The 24,982-nt window shown below is 53.1% G+C and overlaps 10 protein-coding genes across 10 annotated transcripts; 5 read left to right on the forward strand and 5 right to left on the reverse strand.

Annotated features, from left to right (window-relative positions):
• Window positions 1–102: 102 nt before the first annotated feature.
• On the reverse strand, window positions 103–2,064 carry KRP23_4290 (Methylthioribose transporter; the record flags this gene model as incomplete). Its single annotated transcript, XM_067889228.1, has 1 exon — window positions 103–2,064. The coding sequence occupies one exon, from the start codon at window positions 2,062–2,064 to the stop codon at window positions 103–105; it is 1,962 nt and encodes a 653-aa protein (XP_067748408.1).
• A 113-nt stretch (window positions 2,065–2,177) lies between these two features.
• Window positions 2,178–3,809, forward strand: KRP23_4291 (Alanine--glyoxylate aminotransferase 1; the record flags this gene model as incomplete). Its single annotated transcript, XM_067889229.1, has 4 exons — window positions 2,178–2,293; window positions 2,354–2,616; window positions 2,676–2,746; window positions 2,817–3,809. The coding sequence occupies 4 exons, from the start codon at window positions 2,178–2,180 to the stop codon at window positions 3,807–3,809; spliced, it is 1,443 nt and encodes a 480-aa protein (XP_067748409.1).
• A 371-nt stretch (window positions 3,810–4,180) lies between these two features.
• On the forward strand, window positions 4,181–5,161 carry KRP23_4292 (Mitochondrial adenine nucleotide transporter ADNT1; the record flags this gene model as incomplete). The annotated part of the gene is made up of 2 exons (XM_067889232.1): window positions 4,181–4,220; window positions 4,296–5,161. 2 exons carry the CDS (start codon window positions 4,181–4,183, stop codon window positions 5,159–5,161), a joined length of 906 nt encoding a protein of 301 aa, XP_067748410.1.
• A 67-nt stretch (window positions 5,162–5,228) lies between these two features.
• Window positions 5,229–6,556, reverse strand: KRP23_4293 (THO complex subunit 6; the record flags this gene model as incomplete). The annotated part of the gene is made up of 3 exons (XM_067889233.1): window positions 5,229–6,102; window positions 6,169–6,270; window positions 6,339–6,556. The coding sequence occupies 3 exons, from the start codon at window positions 6,554–6,556 to the stop codon at window positions 5,229–5,231; spliced, it is 1,194 nt and encodes a 397-aa protein (XP_067748411.1).
• A 147-nt stretch (window positions 6,557–6,703) lies between these two features.
• Window positions 6,704–7,300, forward strand: KRP23_4294 (Calmodulin-like protein 11; the record flags this gene model as incomplete). The annotated part of the gene is made up of 2 exons (XM_067889234.1): window positions 6,704–6,805; window positions 6,878–7,300. The coding sequence occupies 2 exons, from the start codon at window positions 6,704–6,706 to the stop codon at window positions 7,298–7,300; spliced, it is 525 nt and encodes a 174-aa protein (XP_067748412.1).
• Window positions 7,301–7,463: 163 nt separating this feature from the next.
• KRP23_4295 (uncharacterized protein) lies at window positions 7,464–7,780 on the reverse strand (the record flags this gene model as incomplete). Its single annotated transcript, XM_067889235.1, has 2 exons — window positions 7,464–7,655; window positions 7,745–7,780. 2 exons carry the CDS (start codon window positions 7,778–7,780, stop codon window positions 7,464–7,466), a joined length of 228 nt encoding a protein of 75 aa, XP_067748413.1.
• Window positions 7,781–8,075: 295 nt separating this feature from the next.
• KRP23_4296 (uncharacterized protein) lies at window positions 8,076–9,461 on the forward strand (the record flags this gene model as incomplete). The annotated part of the gene is made up of 1 exon (XM_067889236.1): window positions 8,076–9,461. One exon carries the CDS (start codon window positions 8,076–8,078, stop codon window positions 9,459–9,461), a length of 1,386 nt encoding a protein of 461 aa, XP_067748414.1.
• A 47-nt stretch (window positions 9,462–9,508) lies between these two features.
• Window positions 9,509–10,498, reverse strand: KRP23_4297 (uncharacterized protein; the record flags this gene model as incomplete). The annotated part of the gene is made up of 1 exon (XM_067889237.1): window positions 9,509–10,498. One exon carries the CDS (start codon window positions 10,496–10,498, stop codon window positions 9,509–9,511), a length of 990 nt encoding a protein of 329 aa, XP_067748415.1.
• A 173-nt stretch (window positions 10,499–10,671) lies between these two features.
• On the forward strand, window positions 10,672–11,446 carry KRP23_4298 (Protein-L-isoaspartate(D-aspartate) O-methyltransferase; the record flags this gene model as incomplete). Its single annotated transcript, XM_067889238.1, has 2 exons — window positions 10,672–11,125; window positions 11,193–11,446. 2 exons carry the CDS (start codon window positions 10,672–10,674, stop codon window positions 11,444–11,446), a joined length of 708 nt encoding a protein of 235 aa, XP_067748416.1.
• A 1,598-nt stretch (window positions 11,447–13,044) lies between these two features.
• Window positions 13,045–14,028, reverse strand: KRP23_4299 (uncharacterized protein; the record flags this gene model as incomplete). Its single annotated transcript, XM_067889239.1, has 1 exon — window positions 13,045–14,028. One exon carries the CDS (start codon window positions 14,026–14,028, stop codon window positions 13,045–13,047), a length of 984 nt encoding a protein of 327 aa, XP_067748417.1.
• Window positions 14,029–24,982: the final 10,954 nt, after the last annotated feature.

The following is a 24,982-nucleotide window of genomic DNA, read 5'->3' on the forward strand; positions in this document are numbered from 1 at the left end:
TGGGGATATTATATCTTATGCATTGGTTCGCTCTTGCATATAATATTCATGTGAAGCTTCAAGGTGGAGCCAACGTTCAGCTTGGATCTCGTGTGCCTTGCTTTAGTGCTGCGCCAGTTGGTGGTACTGGGTCTGCTGGAAAGCGAGGCTGTGGTGGCGGCTGTAGCCGAAGTAGACAGCCACAGCGAGTAGCAGCCACATCAGGATAAGCAGCACACTCGAGCCGTCCATTTGGGCGAACAGGAACCAGTTGAAGAAGATGGCCACACACGGAGTGAATGGAACGAATGGTGCTCGGAAGGTAGAAGTCTCGTTCTCAGTCTCATCTTCGTCGTGGCTGCTGCTGGACGATTCAAGCTTCTCGTCGTCGCTTTCGCTGCTAGCCACCGTACCCCCATGTGAAGACGAGTGACCCTTTTCAATGCGAGACGTTGATTCAGAGGGCTTCTCCAACCGTGTAGCTTCATGGTCTGCATCCTCAATGGCATTCTCATCATCGTCTCGATCTAATGAGCGGTTTCGATGGTGACAACCTGCTTGGCCACTGTCCGATGGATCTTTCTGCTTCTTGGACGACAGAACAATCTCCACAGCTCCACCTTTCGCTTGGGCCTTCGCCTTTGAGGCAGCTGAGGCACTAGCTTGCTTCCTTTCAGCGTCGCTCAGTGCAAACATAAGCGCAATAACCACAACAGTGAATAACGCAGCAACAAACGGTCCTACTGTCCGCATGTAGCTGTCAAAAATCGAGATATCGGTCGTAGCGGAGAGCGGGACGCTGGCAACCACCCCCTTCTGCCAGTGGAACGCCGCCAGGAAGGACGTCACAAGATATCCAGCAATCAGCGCACCCTGCGACTGCGCCGATGGTGACCCCTCTGACTCGCCTTCCTGGGCTTTACTCGACGCGCGAACGAAAAGCAGCGAACTGTTGGTGAGGTTGAACGCCACCAAAATGCCGAGTGAAATGAAGTTCCAGAGTATATGGAACGGCACAAACACTGCCAGCACCGTCACTCCAATGCCACACAGCAACGTGCCACGGAAGGGGTTCCCATTCGCGTCGACTTGCGCAAATGCAGCCGGCAGCAAGCCATCCTTGGCCATCGCGTACTGCACGCGCGGTTGCGCCATGAACCCAATGAACGACGTGATCGGCATGGTCAGCACCTCCCCCGACGCCACAAAGGACGCCGCCCAGTCCATTCCCACACTACTGAACGCGTTTCCGTACGACTCCTCGGCATCAATATCCGTGTACTTCTGCATGCCAACGAGCGCAAACGTGGCTAAAATGCTCAGCGTCGCGGCTCCGATGATGGTGCACACCACCGCCCGCGGGATATTCCTCGCCGGGTCTTTGGCCTCCCCCGCCAAGCAGCAAACCTCGTCATAGCCAATATACCCGTAGAAACTGGCACTCGCCCCGAGTAACACGCCCGGCCAGCCGAACGCGACACTATCCTTGCCATTCACCTCCACGACACTTTGCTCCGGCACAAACGGGTCGATCTTATTAGTGTCAAAGTTCGCCAGCCCCACCACAATAATGAAAATCACAACTGTGATTTTTGTCATGGTCACGACATTCACCACAATTTTCCCCGCCTGCATGCCGCAAAGTACAATTGCAGTGCTGCCAGCCATTAGAAGACCCGCATAAAGATCCACCGACGAGTGCTCGGGCTTCATCCAGCTGGGACCTTGCACTCCTAATTGGGACTGCATCCACTGCGTCAATTTGTCGCTCCAGGCGCGCGCTCCGCCGGCGCTGGACACGCCGTACTCCAGCGTGAGTAGGAAGCCCGCTATTAGGGCCGGAAGCTCCCCCAGCGCGTGGTAGGCGTACGCGTAGGTGCTTCCAGCGCTGGGGATGAGACACGCTAGCTCCATGAAGCTCAGGCCGCTGAGCAGACAGCCCACGCCCGCCAAGAGCCACGACAACGTGGCGGCGGGGCCCGCGTAGCTGCTGGCGATGAGCCCCGCGGTGGCGAAGACGCCGGAGCCCACGGTGCCCCCAATGCCCACCATGACAAGGTCGAAGAGCCCCAAGGTGCGCGGCATCTCGGGAGCGGCGTCTTGGACGGAGTGCGAGGACGACTCGAGGCGCAGAGGCTTCCGCCAGAAGGCCAGGCGAAGCGCGTGCATGGTGGTTTTGCAAACTACCAGGAAGTTGTATGCCATTTGATAGGTGCAATTCAATTCTGAATCGCATTCCAGCGATCTCTTATTTGAAGTCGACTCGATCCGATCACTCGCAGATCGACGGCGCAAGACAGAGTAACCAAGCAACGTAAGGCCCACTTCCCTCCCACTTCGTCCACTCTACCCTAATCACATTCTCCGTTGCCAGCATGACCAAGACGGTGCTGTGCATGAACCCGGGCCCGATTGAGTTCGAGCCGCGCGTGCTCGAGCCCTTCGCCATGGAGGGCATCTCCCACGTGGACAAGACCGTCATCGACGTGTTCGGCCAGTGCCTCGAGAAGATGCGCAAGGTATTTCTGGCCCCGGACGGCCAGCCGCTCGTGGTGGCGGGCTCGGGCACGCTCGGCTGGGACATGGTGGGCGCCAACCTCGTGAACAAAGGCGACAACGTGCTCATCGTGAACAACGGTGCGCTGCCAACTGGTACATAAGAAGCTGGAGGCTTTGCAGCTCACAGGACTGTGCAGGTTACTTCGGAGACAACCTTGCTGAGTGTCTTGAGCGCTACGGCGCCAAGACCACCCACATCCGTGGCAAGGTATAGAGGGAGGCTTTTTCTTTTACGTTTTGGGATACTGATGGGCTTTTTATCTTCGTGTTATTGACAGATCGGCTCGCAGCCTTCGGTGGCGGAGCTCGAGAAGGTGTTGAACAGCGGTGTGAGCTTCAAGGTGGTGACGATCACGCACGTGGACACCTCGACGGGAGTGCGCGCCCATGTGAAGGAGTTTGCGGCGGCTATCCGTCGCATCCAGCCTGAAGCTGTGGTTGTGGTGGATGGTGTGTGCGCCACAGGTGGCGAGGAGACTCGCATGAAGCAGTGGGACCTCGATGTTGTGCTCACGGGCTCGCAAAAGTGCATTGGCGTGCCGGCTGGCCTCAGCCTGCTGGTCATTCGCCCGCGCGCGCTGCAGCTCTTTGAGAAGAACACGTCGACTGTCAAGTACTATGTGGACTGGCGCAACTGGTTGCCGATCATGAAGAACTACGAGGCTCGTCAGCCAAGCTACTTTGCCACACCGTCGGTGAACCACTTGTTCGCCTTGAACGTGGCGCTGGACATCCTGCTGGAGAACGGCGGCATGGAGCAGCGCTTCAAGGAACACACGCTTATTGGCAACGCCGTGAAGGAGGCCATGAAGACGCTGGGTTGCTCGCTGGTGACTGCGGACGACTGCGGTGCCAACACGCTGACATGTGTGCGCTACCCTGCCGGAGTGGGCGCGGCCGACTTCCTGCCCAAGGTTGTGAAGCGTGGCGTGTCGCTCGCAGGCGGTTTGCACAAGGCCATCAAGACGGAGTACTTCCGCATTGGCCACATGGGCCCGAGCACGCGTCGCCTGGATCACATCCTGAAGACGGTGGAGGCTATCGAGGGCGCTTTCATTGAGTGTGGCCACAAGGTGGCGCAGCCGGGCAAGGCTGCTAAGGACCTCAAGCAGAAGTTGCAGGCGATCATCCCCGTGCGCCCAGCGTGCGGCTACGCTTCGGTCTACCACGGCTGCCCCGTGCCGCCCAAGTGCCAGGTGTACTCGATCGGCACGGTCGTCATCGCGTTCGCTGCGGGCCTCCTCATCTCGCAGCTCAAGAGCAAGATCTAGACGAACAGGCTGTAGGGTGGAGCTGAGCAGAGGCGCACAAAGCGTATCGAGACAAGTTGCATGTGACTCTGAATGAATGGATTCACAAATACTCGGCCGTGTTGCCCATAAGCACTCGACACTTCGTTGCTCACTGCTGCCCCGCCGAAAATCTGAAGTTGAATGCGCATGTTTATGTGCACATACAACCTCTTGGATTAGATAAACTTCATTACTTGTTCTATATGTTGAGACATGTGATAGAAACTCTGAATGTGTTTAATTTTCAAATCGAGTAGCCTTCGAGATGCGGTGCTACTATCTGATCTCGTTCAGCCGTTTTACAATGGCAGCGACGTCACCACTCGCCAACTCGCCTCGTGTCCGCCGCAATGGACAAGAAAGATGTGCAGAACCTCGTATGCGGTGGCAGTGCGTGGCTCTATTGATCTCCTCCACGCCTTGTGATCCGTTTCTGAGCCAATTCTGTATTTGCACGCTCTGCAGTCGCTGGCTGCGCGTCTCGCACGGCAGTGGCGCCATTGGAGCGACTGAAAATCCTGCTGCAGGTGCAGGACTACATCAAGAAGGGTGACGCAGCGGCCGGTTCCTCTCCAGTCAAGTACCGCACCATCGGACAGTCATTGCGGCAGATCCACGCGGAGGAAGGCTTGCGCGGCTACTTCAAGGGCAATGGTGCCAACTGCGTGCGCGTGTTCCCGTACGTGGCCATCCAGTTCGCCGCCTTCGAGAAGCTCAAGCTGCTCTTGATCTCCGACGGCACCGAGACGCTCAGCTCGCTACAGAAGCTTTTTGGTGGCGCCATCGCTGGTATCGTGTCGGTCGGCATCACATACCCGCTGGACGCGGCTCGTGCTCGCTTGACAGTACAGGGAGGACTGGCCAACACTGCGCACACCGGCATTTTCAACGTGCTGTCGACTGTGGTGCGTACTGAAGGTCTGCGTGGCGTCTACCGTGGTGTGCTGCCCACGATGTGGGGCATTGCACCGTATGTGGGACTGAACTTCACCGTGTTCGAGACGCTTCGAGCGACCGTGCCTCGCAACGAGAACGGCGAGCCAGATGCCATGTATCTGCTGGCGTGCGGCGCCCTCGCTGGAGCCTGCGGCCAGACGGCAGCTTATCCGATGGACATCCTCCGCCGTCGGTTCCAGCTTAGTGCTATGCGCGGAGATGCGACGGAATACACGAGCACGCTTGGCGGTCTACGCACGATCGTCCGAGAGGAGGGCGTCCGTGGTTTGTACAAGGGTCTCACCCCGAATTTCATCAAGGTGGTGCCATCGATTGCCATCATGTTCACTACAAACGAGTTGCTGAAGCGCAGCATCAAGAAATACGAGCTGTAAACACGCGTCGTCAAATAGAGCAAAAGTGAACTTAGAATACGTACATGAGCGTTTACGAGAGCTCAATTTACGGAAGAGCTCGAGAACTCGCTTCGTCCTCGACCACTAGCGAAAAGCTAACAACACCGGGCATCGTGTAAATGTCGATGGCGGGTGCGTTACCGCCCACAGCGATGACATCAGTAGCGTGATCCACCACGCAAAAATGGCAGGACGGTAGCGTCGATCGAGCAGCCGCAAGCAGTTGGCCCGAGCTGCGATTCCACTTCTTGAGACTGGCATCATTGCCCACACTGAGCAGCTCCATGTGGTGGAACACGACATCGTGGACATCGCTCGTCGTCTCGGTGTAGTGCACTGGCACACGCGATGGTAGATGCCACATTCCTAGGAAGCCCCCGCCGGTTTGAGTCTGATGAGATCGCCCGCCCGGAGATCGCTTCTTGCCACCACCACAAGCAAGCCACATCTCGGATTCGTCGTGCGCTACGGCGCCAACCCAGAGTGACTGCGAAAGCGACGACGACGATTGTGCTGCTGCAGGCTGAGGACGCAGAAACTCCACCTTCTTTTCCTGACGCACATCCCAGATACCCAGCGTGCCGTCCTCCGACCCCGTCACGAGCTCCTGTGAATGTTGCAGATGACGCACAGCATGCAGATAGTCCTCATGACCCTCAAATTGCCGCGTGAACTGCTGCGTAGTCACGTCCCACTCGTGCGCCACGCTGTCTCCGCCCGCCAAGAACAAGTGCCCAGTCGTCTTGCTCACCGCCACATCATTCACCTCCGTCGCTGGTAGCAACGCTCCTCGGAAGCCCAGAGTACGCCGCTTCAAGTGGTCCACATGCACTGGCTTCAGCTTCTTGGCAGCTGCAGGGTTCTCCGCCGCCGCCAGAATGTCTTTCCAGTTCCACACTCGGAAGTCCTGGTCTCCTCCACTGTCCACAATCAGTATTGATATTTTGTGAGCAGGAAATAACTACACTTCTCATTTGCCCACACACCTAATCAGCAAAGGATTCGCGTCATCGCCAGCGAATCGTAGCGAGTAAATCTGCGTCGGGTGGGCCTGGAATGACAGGTTTGGTCCTGGGAAAGCAGTCGACCTGCATCGGATACTCAAATCAGAACAAAAGTACCTAATGCCACTCCTAATTAGGATAACTGCCCGCACTCTCCACGCCCCACTTGGTCCCAGTAGCCGGGCGTCATGACCTGTCCGAGTTGGTAGACGTGGATCAACCCCGAGCTCGTCGCAGCCACCAGCACGGTCTGGCCGCCAGCCACGTTCTCCGGCGCAAAGACCGCCTGGTACACGATGGTCTCGCTCGCTCGCATCTTGCGCAGCAGCTCCGCTCTGTACGCGCCCTCGTCGTACGCCGCCGGGTCCATTGTCTCGATCAATTGTCCTGAATTCACAATAGTGACAACCTAGTGCTGCAAATAGTGGCCACACCATTCATGCTAGCAAAAATAGTGTGCTTCATGTAGCAGTCTTGGCTGCAGATTGGTAACAGACCAGTAAATATGCAGGCAGGAATGTCGTCGCCACCCACGTCGGCCAGGAAGATGAGTATCAGCAGAAGCATGTCACAACGCGGGTCACAAATGGACACTCCAGCCAGCGACGTGCCTCAGAATGTGCGTCGGGGTCCACTGCAATACTTACCATTCCAGTACTGAAGACTCATGAGTTGCTGTACTGCTATACAGGAATTTGGTGGGGTGCTGGTGACGCCCGAGCAGATCCGCATGGCGTTCCAGTTCCTGGACACCGAAAAGAAGGGCCGCGTGACGCTGGACAACCTACGCTCCAGACTTGGCATCTTTTACGACAATATGAGCTTGAAAGACGTGCGACTGCTGCTCAGCGAAGAGGGCGAGCTCACGGAGGAGTACCTGCACGCACTGCTACTGCCCAATGAAGTCAAAGACTTCGACCCAGTGGCGGAGGCCTTCAAGGCGTACGACCCGGAAGAAACGGGCTTCATCTCGCGCGAGATGCTGCGCTACGTGTTCGAGCGTCTGGGCTACGGAGCTCTCACGGAGGAAGATCTGGACGTGCTCATCTCGTGCGCAGACGCCGACCATGACGGCCGCATCAACCTCGCGGACTTTCGAGCCATGATTGAGTAAAAATACGTTTCATTCCTCCCCTTCTGGTTCTTACACATCTGCCATCCTCTTCAGCTCGTGCAGACCTCGCTGCGCTTCCGATACCGAGCCCCTTTCTAATGTGATCTCACCGGTTCCCAGCTTGACCTGCCAATGGGTGGGCTCCAACTGGCTGATCCAGTGTCTATTTCTTCTTGGCCTGTTTGCCGCTCTTGCCGTTCTTGCCGCCGTTGGCATTGGCGTCGCCGCCCTCCGCCTTCATGGCCGCCTTACGAGCGATCTTATCCTGGAGTGCCTTGGCGTCGGCCTCACGTTTAGCCAGCGGGTTGCCCTGTGGTGCGCTCTTGGCGTTCTTGGCCTGGCGCGCCTGGGCACGCTGTGTCATAGCAATAAAAAAAGGGAGCGGACGGCAGTTCTCAATGAGTTCCCAGTCTTTCAAGGCAGCGGTAATCCGCCAGCACGCACCGCCCGGTCCGTATCGCGCTGGTTGCCACGTGTCATCGCGTCTCAGTCGCTGGCCCACTCGCTACCTGCCGCTTCTAGAAGAAATTGTGAAATGAACCAACGGCCGCTGGCAGCGGTAAAAGCGAACCGTGATATTGTGCCTACAATTGCAATATATAAGACTCAATATTCCATACAATCAAGGAACGGTAAATATATTTGAAATCAATATGATTGGTCTATGTTTATCAGTCGTACATACTATTTTTAGTATAACAGTACTCACATGTCTCAGCAGGTACCGGGTACCCACTCGAGAAACGCATCAAACGTTCGCAACGGACGATCAGTGATGCTGTCGGTGCCCACAACGACCTCGGCCGCTCGACGTCGCAGAGGACACTTGCCCAGCAGAGGAGAAGCCTGGCGCCGCCGCAAACCCGCAGCCATCGGCTCCTCACTAGATCTCAAGCTCGAGCAGCTGGTGGCGGATCGGATACGGCAATTCCAGTCCCCAATCAACGAAGAAGCCCTAATTGAGGCTCCTATGCCGCTAGAGCGAGGCATTTTCACAACATTCCGCCTCATGACGTTCGCAGACACAGAAGAAGACTTGGAGAGTGACTACGCGCCATCAGAAGAGGAGGAGGACGAAGAAGGGAGTGAAGAAGACGCAAGTGTTGAGGAGCTCTTTGAGGAGTATCAGGGAGAAGAGGGGGACGCTACAGCAGAGAGTGAAGAACAGGAGGAAGAGCTGGACGATTCGAGGTGGTGGACATCCAGCGCGGACAAGCGTCAGTGGGAGAAACGCTATCGACAGGCAGATGCAGCCTTTCGCAAGAGGTTTGGATGTGGCATCGACACTCCAGCTCACCCAGAGACGAGGAGGAGGCTACGGAAAGAGAAGTCGAGGCATCGAGCGTATACGTTCGTGCTGGCAGGTTTGGTGATCGCGTATTTGGTGCAGCTCGCGGTCGTGTACTCGGCCTCCTCGTGGGCGTTTTCCATGGTGGCGTGGCGACCGTCGACCACCGAGAATAATAAGTTGGACAGAGGTGACGAGCTCGCAGATACCAGAGAAGTTAGCAGCAGCGACGGTGGTGAGCACCGTCCTGCAAGCATCAAACCGACAGCTTTATCTCCACAGCCGCAGGTGCCGGAGCATGTGCGCACCGGACTGCACCTGTGTTCGACGCTCGCGCGGCGCGTAGTCAAGTCCGAGCACGACGTTACGTCTATACAGCACGCATTGCGTGCCTGCGACCTTGCTGTCAAGTTTGCGCCGCTGAAGTCATGCGAGGCGATTGAGGCACACGTTCTACGTGGTGACCTGCGCAGCTTGCTCTCGCGTTTTGACGGTGCGGACGAGGATTACCAAGCTGCCCAGACGCTGGTGTTAGAATTGGAGAGCAGCGGCGTCGAATCAAACCTGGTATCGGGATTGACTCAAGACATAGACCTCAAGGTTATAGCTAACCGCTGGACGCAAATGTACAAGGCAAAGAGTTTCAAGGAACTTCGACGTGAAGCCAAAGCATTGGTTGTAAGACCTGCGGATCAAGACGGAGCTGCTACCCCTGCGAGTGCAGTGAGCGACCTTGCGGCAGATTGGTTGAGCGCGTTCAAACGCAAGAAGCCTATACTAGAGGTGCTCACACTCCAGCGCACCTGGACGCTGCGCCGTCTCAAGTACGCAGCCTTGGACGACGATGACGAGATAAAGCCCGACGCTGTTTGACCGTGTGGGCCGCTTCGTATTATTTTCATAATCTATTGTGTTCACAGTTATTCCTCCTCCTCCTCGTCTTCGTCGCTCTCCTCTTCGCTATCGGCTTCCTCCTCTTCCTCGCTGCCACTGCTTCCTCCCTTTTCCTCTTGCTCGCCTTCATCTTCAGCAGTAGGCTCAGCAGATTGCAGTTCTCCCGCCTTCGCCTTCAGAACACGAACTCGATCCGGCTGCTCATCGTGCTGCTGCAAGTATGCAGCTAAGTCTTCAACGAAGTCGCGCGTATCTGGACTCAGCTCAATCGCTCGCTCCAAGCAACGGGCCACTTCCGCATCAAACGCATCGTCACCAGTGCTTCCACTCCTCGCCATGCGCATGTTGGCCAAATTATAATGCAGGTTCCCGTTCTCTGGGAACGTGGCTGCCGCGTCCTCAAACACCTCCACGGCCGAGTCCAGATCCCCCATCTCTCCAAAAGCTTCAGCAAGTGCTGCGAGCGTCACCCCGTACGCTTTCTTGAGCTCCGCGACGTCCTCGTCATTGACGCCTTTCACGGTCTCCAATGCTTCAGCATTGATTTCCATCGACTTCTTGTAGGCCTTCGTAGCCTGGACCTGTTGCTCCAAAGCTGCATGGGTCAAACCCAGTCGAAACCATACCGAGGCGTCCTTCTTGCCGTCTTCCAGCTCACTGGCCTGCTCGTAGCATTTTAGAGCATCGTCCAACTGCCCTGCAGCCGAATAAACGTCCGCGAGGTGGGTGAGAGCCCCCAAATGCTTTGGTTGGCACTCGACCGCCCTCTGGAATGCTGCCAATGCTCCGTCGTACGATTCCAACTGCTCGAAGGCTAAACCAGCCGAGAACGCGTCGCCGAAGCCCAAAGTGTCGATCTCCACTTCGGTCTCGCCGTCTCCAGCGGATTTCTGGGTCTTCTGCTTCTTGTTAGACCGCGAATTCCCGGCCCCAGCACTCGAAGATGCCGTCGATGCTACACCCAAAACATCGCGTTGCTGGCGCTTGAGCTGTTGCTTCAGTTTGTTCTTGCCCATGCTGGTCCAGTCCGACGTAGCTCTTGAATGACGTCCAATGATACAATTCGGTAGACCAAATTCCAAAAAGTCCAGATCAACGTTCATATATCACAATCGGGACCAATTTGAACTTGAAGAAGAAGCGGAGGCTGTCGACCACCGAGACTCTACTCCTGACGCTGCTGCTGGCCATGGCGTGGCGGTGCAGTGCGTTGTCGAACGACGGGCTGGTGGACAATTTGGCTCGCGCGGGAATTGTACAGTCGCCGCGCGTGATCCGCGCCATGAAGGCCACAGACCGCGCTCAGTACGTGGCTGCGAATGACCAAGACTCCGTGTCGCCCGCGCAGGCCTACCAGGACGCCCCCCAGCGCCTCGGCTACGAACAGACCATCTCGGCACCTCATATGCACGCATATGCATTGGAACTGGCAGCTGTAGCCATCCACAACGTCGAGCACCCGAAGGTGCTGGATGTTGGCGCCGGATCTGGATATCTCACGGCGTGTCTAGGCCATCTCGCTGATGAGGACAATGGACGTGTATTTGGCATTGAACGTATCCCCCAACTAGCGCAATTGGCGAAGAAGAACATTGAAAGAGCTGATGGGGGCTTGGTGCACAGGGGCATCGTCTCCGTGGAGCGTACGTCGGATACTTTTTTGTAGTTTGGTTTTTTGATGAGGTGGCTAATGGTTTGCTGTTTGTATAGGTGCTGATGGATGGACGGGGCTGCCAAATCAAGCCCCTTTCCACTTCATTCATGTGGGGGCTGCGGCCACGGAGCCACCGAAGGCTCTGATGGAGCAATTGGCCGTAGGAGGACGACTGGTTGTGCCGGTGGGGGAGCAAGGAGCGAGTCAGGTGTTGCTGGAGATTCAACGCACGGACGAGGAGTCGTTCACGAAGCGTGAGCTCATGGGGGTGTCGTATGTGCCGCTAGTACGCCAACGCACTGAGCTTTAGTCATGGCTGCACTTGCTCGCATCCGAATCGGATTCACGGCGGAATCTGAAAAGAGTGGAGCGTTCGAACGGCTAGCTCAAAATGAGCAAGCGGGGGATTTGTTGTTTACTTCGTACACTTGCCGTGTGAATGAACGAGGCGAGATACCACGTGTGTGAACTGCCATTCTCCTCTATGCTCTATACCGATGGAATGATCTCTGATTCAATGCCCTGACCTCGCTTTGAGCCTCAAAGGCATTTGAGCTGCACCACAGGGATTGCGTGATGATGATTTTCTGGCCGTGAACTCAGCAGGACTTGAAATTCGCTCCAATATTGCTTGCTTTTGATTTTCTGGTCGTGTGCTAAACAGGAGCTGTGACTCGCTCCAACTTCCCGGCACAAAATCGCCCCCAAATACGAAATAGAACCTGGATCAAACATTGTTGCTGACGAAGGCAAATGCATTCAACTTGGTATTACCAAGTGCTCAAGTGCGACACGGACAGGTTTGTGCTGCTGTGTATTTCCCGACTTCACTCTCGATTCGCGGTCATCAGTAATGTCTTTTGAGCGTCTTCAGAGTGGCACGAATGAATGAATCCAATGCGGTTTGTGGACTATAATATGTCTGCATGATACCTTGCGGTTCTTGCAGGGTGATACCATTGTGCCGACTGGTGGGTCTTGGATGAAGCTATCTACCCGTCTCATGAGCAGTGGCTTGAGATGAGTGAACGGAGGCCTCACGGATGCTTGTTGGCAAAAAGTAACAAAAATTTGAGCTCCAAGGGCGAAGAACAGGTGACGGATTCCACAGTGTTCGTGCTTGCGTCAAGGCCGATTAGTGTTTCTGGAACTGATAACATGCCCAAGATCTTGGCGTTAGTCACAGCGCTATTATGACTGCAGACGAAGTCTGCAGGATTTGGCTCGCGGCTCTGTAATCGATGAAGATCGCAGTGACCTCGATGCCTTCTTAGCAAGCGGAGGTCAACGCAAGACAAACACAACATGGATTGGCTGGTCGGAACAAAGATTGTTGCTTTTTATGTTTTCTGCACGAACAGTTCTGTTGTGTTCCAATGCTGTGATAAACAGACTGTGTCGTGCTCGGCTTTATCTTGAGTGCTGCAACACAGTGACGAATCTCCCCCTCCCCCTCTGACCCATTTACGGTTCCGGGGTCTTGAGCCCTCCATGTTCCTTTTAGGAACTACATGTACTCGTGCTCGTTTTACATTCAAGTATCTCATTCTGGTAAGAGTACAAAGCGTAACAGCGGTGTGCGAGCTTGTTGCTGATGTTTCCTTCGTTGCACTGTTTGTTACTCTATGATGAAGATTATCCTGGCCCGATACATCGTCGAAAGCTCATTGCATGTACTTCGACTCCTTTAGGAGTATCCATAATCGGAGAGAACGTTGCTCGTACATGTCCGCGTCCAAGATGCTGGGATGGCAGCTTCATGCTCAAGACCAGCGTAAAACTAATTGCCGTCATGGATCATGAGACTCTCGGCGACCACCAAACGCTCAAAATTGTATTACGTATCTCCAGCAGATGAAGATAAGCAAGACACATAGGAAGAATGCCGATAACTCGTGTAGACTGGAGTTATGATCTGGCATCTCTGCCCAGGATGGTAGCCAACTCTGCTGGTCGAGCCTGCTGCACTGCGTTAAGCACCTCGAAAATATCGGTCTGCGCGATCTGTCGAACTAGCCGCTGGCGAGAGTCGAAGAACAAGAGCAAGCGCGCCGAGCACGTAATACTCAGTCCAACTAGCCTAGCCATAAGCATTCTGTCACGAGCAAGGGGGGGAAACATGGAGATGAGCACTTCGCGCGAAAGTCGACCCGCCAAATCTCCGACAGATTCGATCACGCATCCACCGGGCTCACCGCACATCCGGCGAATATCCGCAGCCTCGTCAGTATCAGTTCCTGTGTCTTCCTCGACGAACGAGAGCACTTGCGTAGCAGTCGACACTCCCGACGAATGGTGGCAAGTGGGCTTGTCAAGCAGCAGCGTGAACTCGTAGACACCCAGCGGGGGTACGGAGCCTGTTTGGCCCAGAAGAGTACCCGAGAAGCTGCATCCGTTGTACGTTGGCGACGATGTACACAGCGAAGGTACACCACGTCCTTCTTCTACGCCGAACAAGATGCTGTCTGCTACCCTCAGCGCGTTGCTCTCCCTTTCCTCACGCTCTAGAAGTAGGCGTGTGACCTGGAGGTCGCGACAACTCATCAAGTGTAGTATTTCCTGTCGAAGATGGTTGATATCAAGCGTGAGGTTGAGCACGCGCGACTCGTAGGCCTCGTTGTCGCGACGAAATTGCTTCTGGGTCGCACTGAGGCGGTTGGGTCGTTTGCGATCCTTGTCCGGCACCACCGCGTAGTCTGTCGTTGTGGCCGATGGACCCTTCTTCGTCGAGTTCGTCGCTGGGTGTTTGGGTGGCTTGGCCAGAGTGAAAGTTGGCAACGCAGCTTGAACCTGCACTGGAGCTTCGGTGGCGTTAGGGCTGCGGCCGCCGGCTCCACGTAGCTGTGAGCTGGACGCCTCCGAGGAAGCCCACGCCAGCTCGGAAATATTCATGCTTGAAAAGCCAACGAGGCGCACGCAGTGTGCTGCAATCGTCGAGGCGAGATCCAAAATGGGTTGAAGCGGGGAGCCAGTAGCGACGCTGAGCAAAGTGAGCTGGCAAGTGGTGAAGGACACAACCGACTGCAGAGACGAGAAATTGACGAAATGGTTGGCGAGGGGGGGGAAGGATCCTTGCTAGCGGCCCCTCATACTTTCTCACTCGTCGTACCTGGCACGACCCACTATGTCTCCCTGTCGGACCGATGTTTCCGTAAATCATCCCGAATGATCAGATCCTGACGTTGAGTGGCTACTAAATGCAGCGCAAACACGCGGCAAGTATGATGCGGGCAGGCGATGCTCCTCCTCGTCATCGGACCGGCCACGATGTCAAAGTCTGGTAGGAATCTGGACAGTCATGACCCAGTACCAATAGCTCTTGCTTCATCACATGGGCATGCAAATCCAGTTCTTGCGGAGCGCGAACGACGTAGTTTGGGGCCCCTCGAGCATATTATTTCAGCGCGAACAGGCCAAACTTCATGCCGGAACAGGCCAGGAAGGCAGTTTTTTGTTCTACACGTGCGATTTGATCACGCATTTCCTTTCTGCTTGAAGCCTCGATAAATGACTTTTGGTCACCACCACAAGCTGCCTATGAAGAAGTCACTGCATAAAATTGAAAGCTCTTGTCGCTTTGCAACTGCATGTAATCTAAATGCGAAGTTCGCCCATGAGAGCCTTCATCGACGTCATCACATCGACCTGCGCGACCTGGTCCGTTATACATCGTTGCGCGTGAAAGTAGAGCACTGGACACATTATTGTAGGTAAGGGTAAGTACCCACTTTTGGTAAACAGATCTGGTTTCTAATCCTAGTTAGAAACAGCTGCCAAGTTGATACTACCGTATAACCTGTGTAGTATCCGATAGAATGTTATATCTGACAAGCCATATTAGCCAATCCGATGACTGCAATTTCGACGCCACCGGATCGTTGTCATTCCAAAAATTGGTGGCCAAGGATCAATAAAAGTTAGGCACCAGACCACTAAAGCTCAGTCATTTCCCAACTCTTCATGGGCCGCGCACGAGCAAGTGAAGATGGAGGCCGCCGCGCTCGGCAGTACAAGCGCTCTACGCCGACGTATGAGTTTCGACTCCATGTCATTCACCATTCTGATTCTCACGGAGTGTCCTCTGCACTCACCAAGTTCTACCCTGAGGCCAAAGGCTCCTCGCTCGAGACTAAGCGCAAGAGCATCTACCTGTGGCGGAAACGCCGCGATACCATCGAGAAGGCCGGGAAGAGCAGCTCGTCCAGCGTACTGCGCAAGCTCAGACTTGCAGGAAGTGCCACTGGGCTGTCGTCTGAGACGGAGTCTCAGATTCTTCGCTAGGTCAACTCCTACCGCGCCGATGGGGCGCCAGTTTCGGCTCTAATGCTCCAGCTCAAGGCCCAGGAGTATGCGTCAGCAGCTGGTATATCGCGCGGTGTTTTCTCCGGTACATGGGCTTGGCGGGCTGGATTCGTGCGCCGCCATGCGCTGCGGTTCCGTACGCGTACGCGCCAAGGACAGAAGAGTCCCGCAGACGGCGAGGCTGTTGTTCTTGCTTTAGTACCAGGATGCGCGCATTCATGCACCGCCTAGGCGTTGATGTCGCCTACAACGCCGATCAAACGCCCGTTGTCTTCGATTACGTGCCGCGCACGACGCTCAACAAGCGCGGCGCACGAACGGTGTGGGTTCGTACATGTGGCAAGGACAAGGAGAGGATGACGTGCATGCTGCTTGGGTCCTCTTTCGGCGAGAAGCGGACGCCGTTTTTGATACTGAAGGGCCGCCCATCCAAGGTCACAGCGACGCAAGCCGATAACACGGAGCTAAGACACAGCTTCGGCAAGCATCTTTGGAAGCAGACCGAGAGCCTCCAGGACAGACATGGCGTCCAGATCTACGTTAATAGCACGGGTTGGTGGAACACGTCACTGACTCTCATTTGGCTGGAGTATCATTTCGGTGGACGTCAGCATTCAGAACAGCCTGTCCTTCTACTCCTCGACGACGTCTCTGCACATTGGACGCCGGAGGTCCGCAACCGCGCTCACGACCTCAACATCCACTTGCTGGAGGTACCAGCAGGGCACACAGGCGTCTGCCAGCCGGCGGACATTGCTTGGAACCGCCCGCTGAAGCAGCGTCTGCGGCAGCGCTGGGTAAGCTGGCTGATGACCAAGCTGGCGGAGAGGGAGAGCAGCAGCGGCGAGGTCAAGGCGCCGTTCAGGAATGATGTGGTTGACTCGGTTGCCAGTGCGTGGGAGGGGCTGTCCGCTTCGACGATCTCGAACGGGTTTAACGGCATACTTACCGTGCCACCTGTCGACCCAATGTTCGAGGCCTCGTCTAATGCTCTTGCTTAGGAACTAGATCGTTTGCAGCTCCTTGATTCTGATGTTGGTGAGGTTGCTGATGAAGAAGGCGTAGTAGGTATGATGACTAGAGGAGAAGTAAGCGTCTAATGCAAGTGTTGGACTTTGTTCGAATCGTTCCCCGCGCTGGGAGGGTTCTCTGGGTAACCCCCCCCCTTCTGAATATAATGGCAGCATTCGCGAGTGCTAATTCGGTGGTTTTCAGCAAAACGTCTGCTTTTCCACAGGGATTGTGAATTATCATTTTTAAGGGGGCCGAACCCAAAAGTCAGAAGGGTGTCGGATACTACACAGGTAATACGGTATTATATTAAAAAAATATACTGAGCTAAAGAGAAGTTATTGAGTGGCAACCAAGGCCAACAAAGGAAAAGAGAATGAAGAGGCAGCAACCGCCGTGCCGCATTTCATCCAATGAACGACTCGTACTGCAAACACGGTCTATTCGGTAAAATTGTGATGCAAACACGGCCTCTTTGAATAAACTACCCCCCTGTAGATCAGGTTGGTCGAATCAGCTCGCTCGTGTCGATAACGATGGACTCGGTTTACGCGGCAAGGAAGAGGATGCGGGCTGATTATGAAGATCCAGTATTACGAGCACCACGATGGTTGGTCAGGAAGCTCCCGAGGCGTGAGGGGCCAGATGCTGGTAGTAGTGCTGCTGAGGCAGCGTTCAGGTCGGTACATTTGTCTCTCATTAATAAACTTTCGCTCTATACGACAAGTCATCCGGATCTGCGCGATACCCCCCCACACACACACACACATAACACACCTGGACCTCAGGGCAAGATAACAGACAAGCCTCCAAGGCGTCGAACGACCCTATCGGTCGGGAACCTTGTCCGCCAACACCCCAGTCGTGTCCAACAGCTTGCGCAAACGTCCGTGCCGATTGAGCGTGAGTCAGATACTCGACCACCAGGCGTACCAGGACCACGAATCCAAGGTGTTCAACATCGCACTGGATGTAAACCAGCTGCGACAACAAGTGCAGTATCTCATGGAGTGGCGCGATCTTTACCTCACTCAACTCTTCTTGGGCCGACAGCAGCCCGAGGGTGATGTATTGGATGTCGTGGAGAAACTTGTGAACGGGTTTAGTAGAAAGGTTCCTAATCTCACTTCAAGCCAACGCAGCCATCTGATCTCGAGTCAACAAATGGCGGACTCAAGGAACGCGGCAATGCATGGTCTAGAGCTTGAACGAGGTACTCAAATCTTCAGTCACCGGTCGTGGACCACAATGTCTATTCGAGTCACGTACTTCGTCGAAGAGGAGAAAAATGAAGACACACTGGACGCTGCGGAAATTCGTCGACTGTGTGGAGACAACAATGGCTGTGTGGTAGGGATCGTTGGCATTTTCACCGCAAGGATAAAGAACGAGATGATTGTGGGGTTCTTTCCGCTGCACTGGGCGATGAGGCATTAGTGGTGCGGCTTATTGGATACATGTTATTGCCTTGCCCGTGTGTGTTTGTGTATGTATGTATGAATAACCGTCACGCGGAGTGGCAAACTCAAAACGGAGTGTCGTTTCCAGCGTGCAAGCACCAAATATAGAGTTGCAACTTGCAACCCCACAAAACTCATTTTGCATTGGGGGATGAGTTCTCCAACGCTCGACTTGTTCGAACATTGTAGCTGCATCATCCGCATGCATAACAGCTTTCCCCGTTTGAAAGCTTGGTCCAAGTTTCTGAAGATTATGCACTAAGTGAGAACAAGTCTGTCTGTCTGTCTAAAACGATTGAGCAGAGTGGATCTAAGAATACATGAGTCTGCACGAACGAAGAGTGCCCTTGAGTTGTGACGTTATCATTCCAGCCCGAGCCTCAGACAAACAAAGCTTCGAAACTTAGCCATATTTCTCCCTATTCGTGGTTTGTAAGCGAGTTTTGCCTAACCCACTCCGATATATGCTCCAGTGTAGGTTCGTTCTCAGCCCGGCAGTTGAAGAAGACAAAGGACTTCAACAACACCTTCGTAGTCGGTCTGAGCTGTGCACGTAAACGAGTACAGTGGTCACCGTAATTAATCTCTATTGGAAAATAATCTCACACGCTATATAATCTCATCGGATGTCATATAGATTAATTTATGTGCGAAAGAGATCCTGACATTGAAAAATAATCTCACGACAAATCATAATATGACCTTCATTATTGGGCTTACTCACTGGTGTGGTGGTTAATGATTGCCCTAACAATCACCTCACTGTGAGTTCAATCCCCTCAGTAGTTGTAAATCGGGTGCCGGTTGTCCCTTTTCATTGGTGAAGCGTGTTCGTCATGTCCCTTGGTTTGTCCCGTAAATTGGCACCCGTATACCGCTTGACTGTAAATACTCCAGCTCGTACTTAAGAGGGACGGTCAACTTTTGATTGATTTTTTGTATAGTCACTCCAAAATCTATTCAGCAGTCTTACGCTCTCTGCCATTTCTATCGTCGTTTTCACTGAAGCTACATCACAAGAAAACTCGTATAGCTTCGCACCAACCACGCAAGACTGATGAACTCGTCGCATGCTTCAGCTCCCTGTGGTGGATGTGGTGACATGGTTGGCAGTGTGCACGTTTGTCCAGTTTGTGCCGCCAACATGCATCCTTTTTGCGGGACCCCTGTTGGAAAGGAAGGATATGGACAGTGTGTACTCTGTCCACGATGTGAATCGGAACAAGGCAAGCTTCAGTGGCGCACAGTGGTTCTCCCCGTTCGTCTACGTCTTCGTCTACAGATGCGAAGAAACGTGACGCAAGTGCCACCGACGTCGATAAGCCACCACACGCACGGAGTCGTCCAGCAACTACGGCGATTTTCAAGCGTCAAAAGGTGGCACGATGGATTGACGATCAGATGTGTCAGCGTGGAGAGGACGGACGCAAGGGTGTTTTTGCTGCTGCAGTGGACGAGTTCCCGGAGATTTTTAACTCGTGGACAAGGAACTCAAACATTGCTAAGACCATGGATTGGTGGAGAAAGAAGGCAATACTGCTGGACGCGAAGGGAGGATCTACGACGCTGTCATCAAGACGACAAGACGGCAGGAAGCGTGTCAGCTTAAAGGTATTGCCAGGTCGCGGTCGCCGTCGCAGCGCATGGGTTACCTGGCTATACAATCATCTTGTTGATGAGTTTGATCGCCTTCGCAAGGCTGGCCTCAAGTTTGGTGCTCCGCTTGTACGTCAGTTGACACTTCGTATCCTAAAGACACAGGGAGGTGGCTATGACAACGGCAGTATTGACAGCAAGGGTGCTTTGCTTCGAGAAAAGGTGACGCCTCGATGAGTCCGCTTTACTCATGCAGTCCAGCAGTATGAGGACTGGGTTACCATCAGCTGCGTCCAGAAGTGACGTCAACGATCCTGCAAAGTATGTGCTTTTTTGCGGACAGACAAGAAAAAGTCGTACGAAACGACATACTTTTGCGAACGCTGTTCTGTCGACAGCGCGAAGTGCTGGCTATGTAATCGGATTTGGCGTGAGTACAACGGTGTCGCCAAGACTAGTTTTGAAATCTGGCATGATGACTTCGACGCCAGCCAGTCAATACCACCTCGCTTGGTGAAGCGAGCTGTACTGCACCGGCCCGGCAAGGAAGCTGGACATAGAAAGAAAACACGAGAGGAGCTTCAGCTTCGTAGTCGCGACGAAGACAGTGACGATGGAAACGGTGGTGACGACGAGAATGAAGGCTGCACTGTGTAATTCTTGCCTGCGTTTCAATTAATGAGTGGTTAGCTTCGTGTGATTGAAAAGAAATAAACGTGAACTGATGTACCTACTTCTTTGCGTTTTATGAAATTAATGCACTGACAGGGCACTGCCTCGCCATCGGTTTGGTGCAATGGTGGTTAGTTACAGCATTGGGTGGCTCTCGCTCTCTCACAATGTGGTCTTATCTACGACATTGGTTGGAAAACCCGCTGGAAACTCATTTACCTACCCCAAAGATCAAACAGATGGTATTTACAAATACCAAGTAATGTCTTGATGTCGTATATTACGACATTCACTTACGCCTTTTGGGCGATTACAGTTCGAAACCTATGTGTTAATATATTGGCGAGACCCAATAGGCCTGTAATATACTGTTTACAAATAGTTTTGTACTTCAGCGGGGCCTTACCGTAGTGTTTTACATCGGATTGAACAAATAGACTTGTAATATACAAAATATAACATTCAAGTATGACAACAACGCCCTTATATAATGTTTTTGCATTGACCAGAAATATACAGTCGATAACGCTCCATTATAACAGTACTGACCTTATTATACAGTTTATGGTTGGCCACGAATAGATAGTATCTTATGCTTATAACAGCTGCGGCCTTAAAATACAGCTTTGCCTTACAGTATAATTAAATCTAATACAGACAACGACGGTGAAAGACGCCACGCGTTGGAGGGAGTTAGTATGGTAATTACGAGCATGCAGCAAACGACATGAAAACGCACCATCGGCAAATGCAGCTATCTGATTGGTTATAAAATCCAATTCTACTGATTTAGGTTAAAATATGACAGGCAAAAAACAGTGCGATGTGCAAAAACGTGTCTGCGTTTGTATTGTTGTTACAACTGCACCGTCGGGTATTGGGATGGCTTTCTCGAATGCCCTGACAACAGGTTTTGTTGAAATCAACTCCCAAGCAGGTATCGTTCGCTTAATCAACGTCAGCCGCACGTCCTTGACCGTCTCTTTGTCTTCATCATCTTCCTTGCCCTTCTTGCCTTTCTTGCTATTTTTGGTATTCTTGTTTGTGCTGCCCTTCCCTTCTGCTTGTTGTTATCTTCCTCGTTGCCTTCCGTCACCGTGTCCTCCCCCTTCTTGTCCGTCGCCTCCTTGTCCTTCTTCTTCGAAGACTGCTCAATGTGCCAAAGGGCGCGCAAATTTTTCTTGAGCGGCCCCACAACACCGACGTCAAACGGCTGACATACTGCGGTGCTGTTCGCTGGGAGCAGCACCACCGTGGCGCTCGTTTCATCTGCAACCACCCTCTGTCCCTCGTCAGAAATGAGACTACGGCATACAAAAGGTTACTAATCAACCATTTGGTGTTTTCGAGAAAAACGGGCCTGAAGTTGACCAACCGTTTTTCGGACATAACTGAATTGCTGAGTTAGAGCCCCTTTTCACTTTTCAAGAATTTGAGCGAGGTGTATCAGTCTCAACGGTGCCATGGAAGATCTCGCTGCGTACGCCGCTGCTGCCCATAACGACGCCCTACCACCCTCTTGTGCGCAGGACCCTGCTCCTGTCGTTCGTGCCGGCGCTGCTGGCAGCGATGAAAGCAATGGCGAGGGTTTGGAGGACGGTGACAGCAGTATTGACAGCGATGAGCTTGATGACAGCGGGGACGAGGACTTTACTCCTGACTCGCAGACATCCAGTGACGACGAAGAACCCCTGACTGCTGAGAGCGCTGAGAGTGGAGGCGACGATGCTGATGCTAATGTTACGGAGGACATTAGCATCTATTTGATGGACCTTGGTCTGCGAGAGCAAGTCACTGCCGTTCTTGAAGCTGATACGTGCGAGAACCGCTGCCTGGAGGGAAAGGCAAGGGAAGTGGAGTCGTTGCTGTGCTCGCTGTCTACGATGACGAAAGCGGAGAGGTCCATCAGCATCCACACACTGCTAGGCGTGTTGATGACTGTTCCTGTTGATCGAGCTCGTGGTTACGGGCTACGTGATAAGTTTGCCTACTACCTACCGTCTGTGGGGAAGGTGTGTCGACCTACGTTTGCGCGATGCTACGGTGTAGTACCTCTAACTGTTCAACGGTACAAGGCGCACGTTCGCGACGGCAACATTGGTGTTAAGGCACATGGGAACACGCTAAACAAAAATGCATCAGCTGTGGATCTTGTCTGGCTCGTCAAGTGGTTTAAGAAATTTGCAGAAGAAGTAGGGGAGTGTCCGCATGCAGAGAAAACAAGACGGCACTGTGAAGCGATATTACAGCAGCGAGAAGTACACGCTGTTGCCTGCGCACTTCACTTGGGACCCATCTACGATGAGATGCACGTTTTTGTGGAGCAGATTCGGCTTCGAGTGCGAGAGCCGGCTCGTTCTACCATGAGGAAGCTGTTGACATTGCATTTTCCGACTATCCGCATTCGGTCTCCAAGAACCAACGTGTGTGATATCTGCTCTATCTACCATGCCAACATGCGCAACGAGGTTTCTGCTGAGAAAGCGGAAGCTCTGGGAAAACACACGGAGTCGGCGCGCAGAATGCGGTAAGGGATATTAGTATCAGATCTACTGCTGACTTTTAACGGGAGATGTTGGTATCATTTCGTTGTGCAACCAGCCGAGAGTACAAGAAAGACAAGACAGCAGCGAGCGACGATCATGCAGTTATCGTCATGGACTTCTCCCAAAACCTAACAGTCCCCAGTGTTGCCAGTACTCCTTCGCAATGGTACTTTTGCTCGCTGTTGTCCGTGAGTTGCTTCGGCATTTTCTACGAGAATGATGGCGCCCAGACAAACTGCCTCTACGATGAAACTGTCAGTGGCAAAGGAAGCGACCAGATTAACTCAATGCTGGAGCATTTCCTGAGAACGAGGGTGCTGGTGGAGGGGAAGACGCGGTTGACGGTATACGCAGACAACTGCTCGGGCCAGAACAAAAACAACTACGTCATTAAATTTCTGCTTGCTCAAGTCGACATGGGCCGCCTAAAACACGTCGACTACAAGTTTTTCGTCAAAGGCCACACCAAGAACTCGTGTGATCGTGGATTTGGGCACATTAGGAAGTACATTGGTAGCGTGGACTGCTACACAGTGGAACATGTCGTGGATGCAGTGAAGAACGCCGCATCCAACTCGGTGACCGTGCATTTCCCCCGTGGCACGGGCCAGTTCAAGGCGTACAAGGAGGTGCTCACTGAATTGTACAAGCGCTTCGAGGGCATACAACAGTTCCGGATATTCTCCATGGATGAGGCCGAGATGGGGGTAGTGTCATGCCGGAAGGGGCCCGACGACGAGGCTGTCGTCAAGAACCTTCGGCGTAAAATTGACGGCGTGCTAACTACCAAGGAGAAAGTGATGAAAATGATGTGCGACCACGTGGAGGTGTTAGCCCCTCCACCGCCGAACGTAGAAAAGAGCGAAAACATGTACCACAACATCAGGCCGTACGTCCCGGAGGAGTTCCGCGACGACACTCTGTACGCGAAGCCGAGCATGCAGGAGGGTCTGGACGCTAAAGCGGCCAAACAGGCACGTCTAGTTCATCGTGTAGCTATGACATTGGCTGCTAAGGAAAACCAGGACCGTCGCGGGCGACAGGAGACGGAGTCAAGCGGAAGCGGAGGCCCGTCGAAGAAGCGGAAGGTGTCCTCCTTGTAAGCTGTTGTAGCAGGCGTCAGGTTGACTTGAGGTGTAACCAGTAAATCGAAATGATACTTACATCCCCTTTGTTAGACTTTATGAATTTCTGAAAAAAATTCAGAAACTACACTTGGCTACACTGAAGTGGCCAGACAAAAGTGGCAAAACTGAACATTTAGAGCGCGAATTAGCTAAAACCGAGACCACCACTGGATTCCTCGCACGATTTGGGGCAAATCTCACCAATAACAAAAATTTCGACTTCTCCTTCTCGGACCGATATATATGTTTGGTCGGCCGATTTCTCCGAAACGGCTGAATGGTTTTCTTTGCTTGAGGGCTCTCTGGAAAGCCAAGATAAAGGGCTTTACAGCGGTGTGCTCAAATCGCGATTTAATTAATGGTTGATTAGTATGTTTTTGTTTGACGTTGTCTCAAATATGACACTCAAAATTATCTAGCAAAAGGACAAGGGTGCGTCAATCTCAAATTTCAGGAGTTCTTTTGCATATATTACCCATACATGACGATCCATCCAGCCACATTCTTGAACGACGTATACATGTCCAGGGGGGTATGTCTTTAGCTCTTCTTCTTCAGTTCTACCCCCCCGGCATAGCGCGTACAATGAACAAAATAGGGGGGGGGGGGGGGAAATCCTGTAAAAATCACAAGATGTTAAATATTCGAGCAAATTAAGATGCGACCAGTACAAAGTCATCAAATATTACCGCTGGCGCGAGCCGCAAGCACCGCCGTCATACTGGCGCTGTGCTTCTGTGTCTTTCGGGTTTTGGCCGAGCCCTTCCGCCCTAGAATTGCCTAAATTTTCTTTGGCGGTGTATCATAGTAGATCCCAGTTTCATCTACGTTGTAAATTTCAGCCGCAATGTGCTTCATCCTGTATTTCCCCCAAAATTCTAGGGCGAATTTCGCACGAGTTTCTTCCATTTCGGCCTCATTTTTCTTCTTAGCATGAGCTGTCTGCATTGAAAAATCATGACTACGCGCAGAAAGGTCAAAATATTATCAATAACTAAAAACGAAAAGAAAACCATGTTACCGTTTGCAAACCGTTATAACAATTTCATTAATACATTATACCCACTCTAGATGCTATTTACTGACGCAAGGTACTCTTGCAACCACGGGTGGTAGTTTTGATTGATGTATT

The sequence above is a fragment of the Phytophthora ramorum genome (genome assembly GCF_020800215.1).
Source record: "Phytophthora ramorum isolate Pr-102 chromosome Unknown Phyram_PR-102_s0003, whole genome shotgun sequence".
NCBI classification, from domain to species: Eukaryota; Oomycota; class Peronosporomycetes; order Peronosporales; family Peronosporaceae; genus Phytophthora; species Phytophthora ramorum.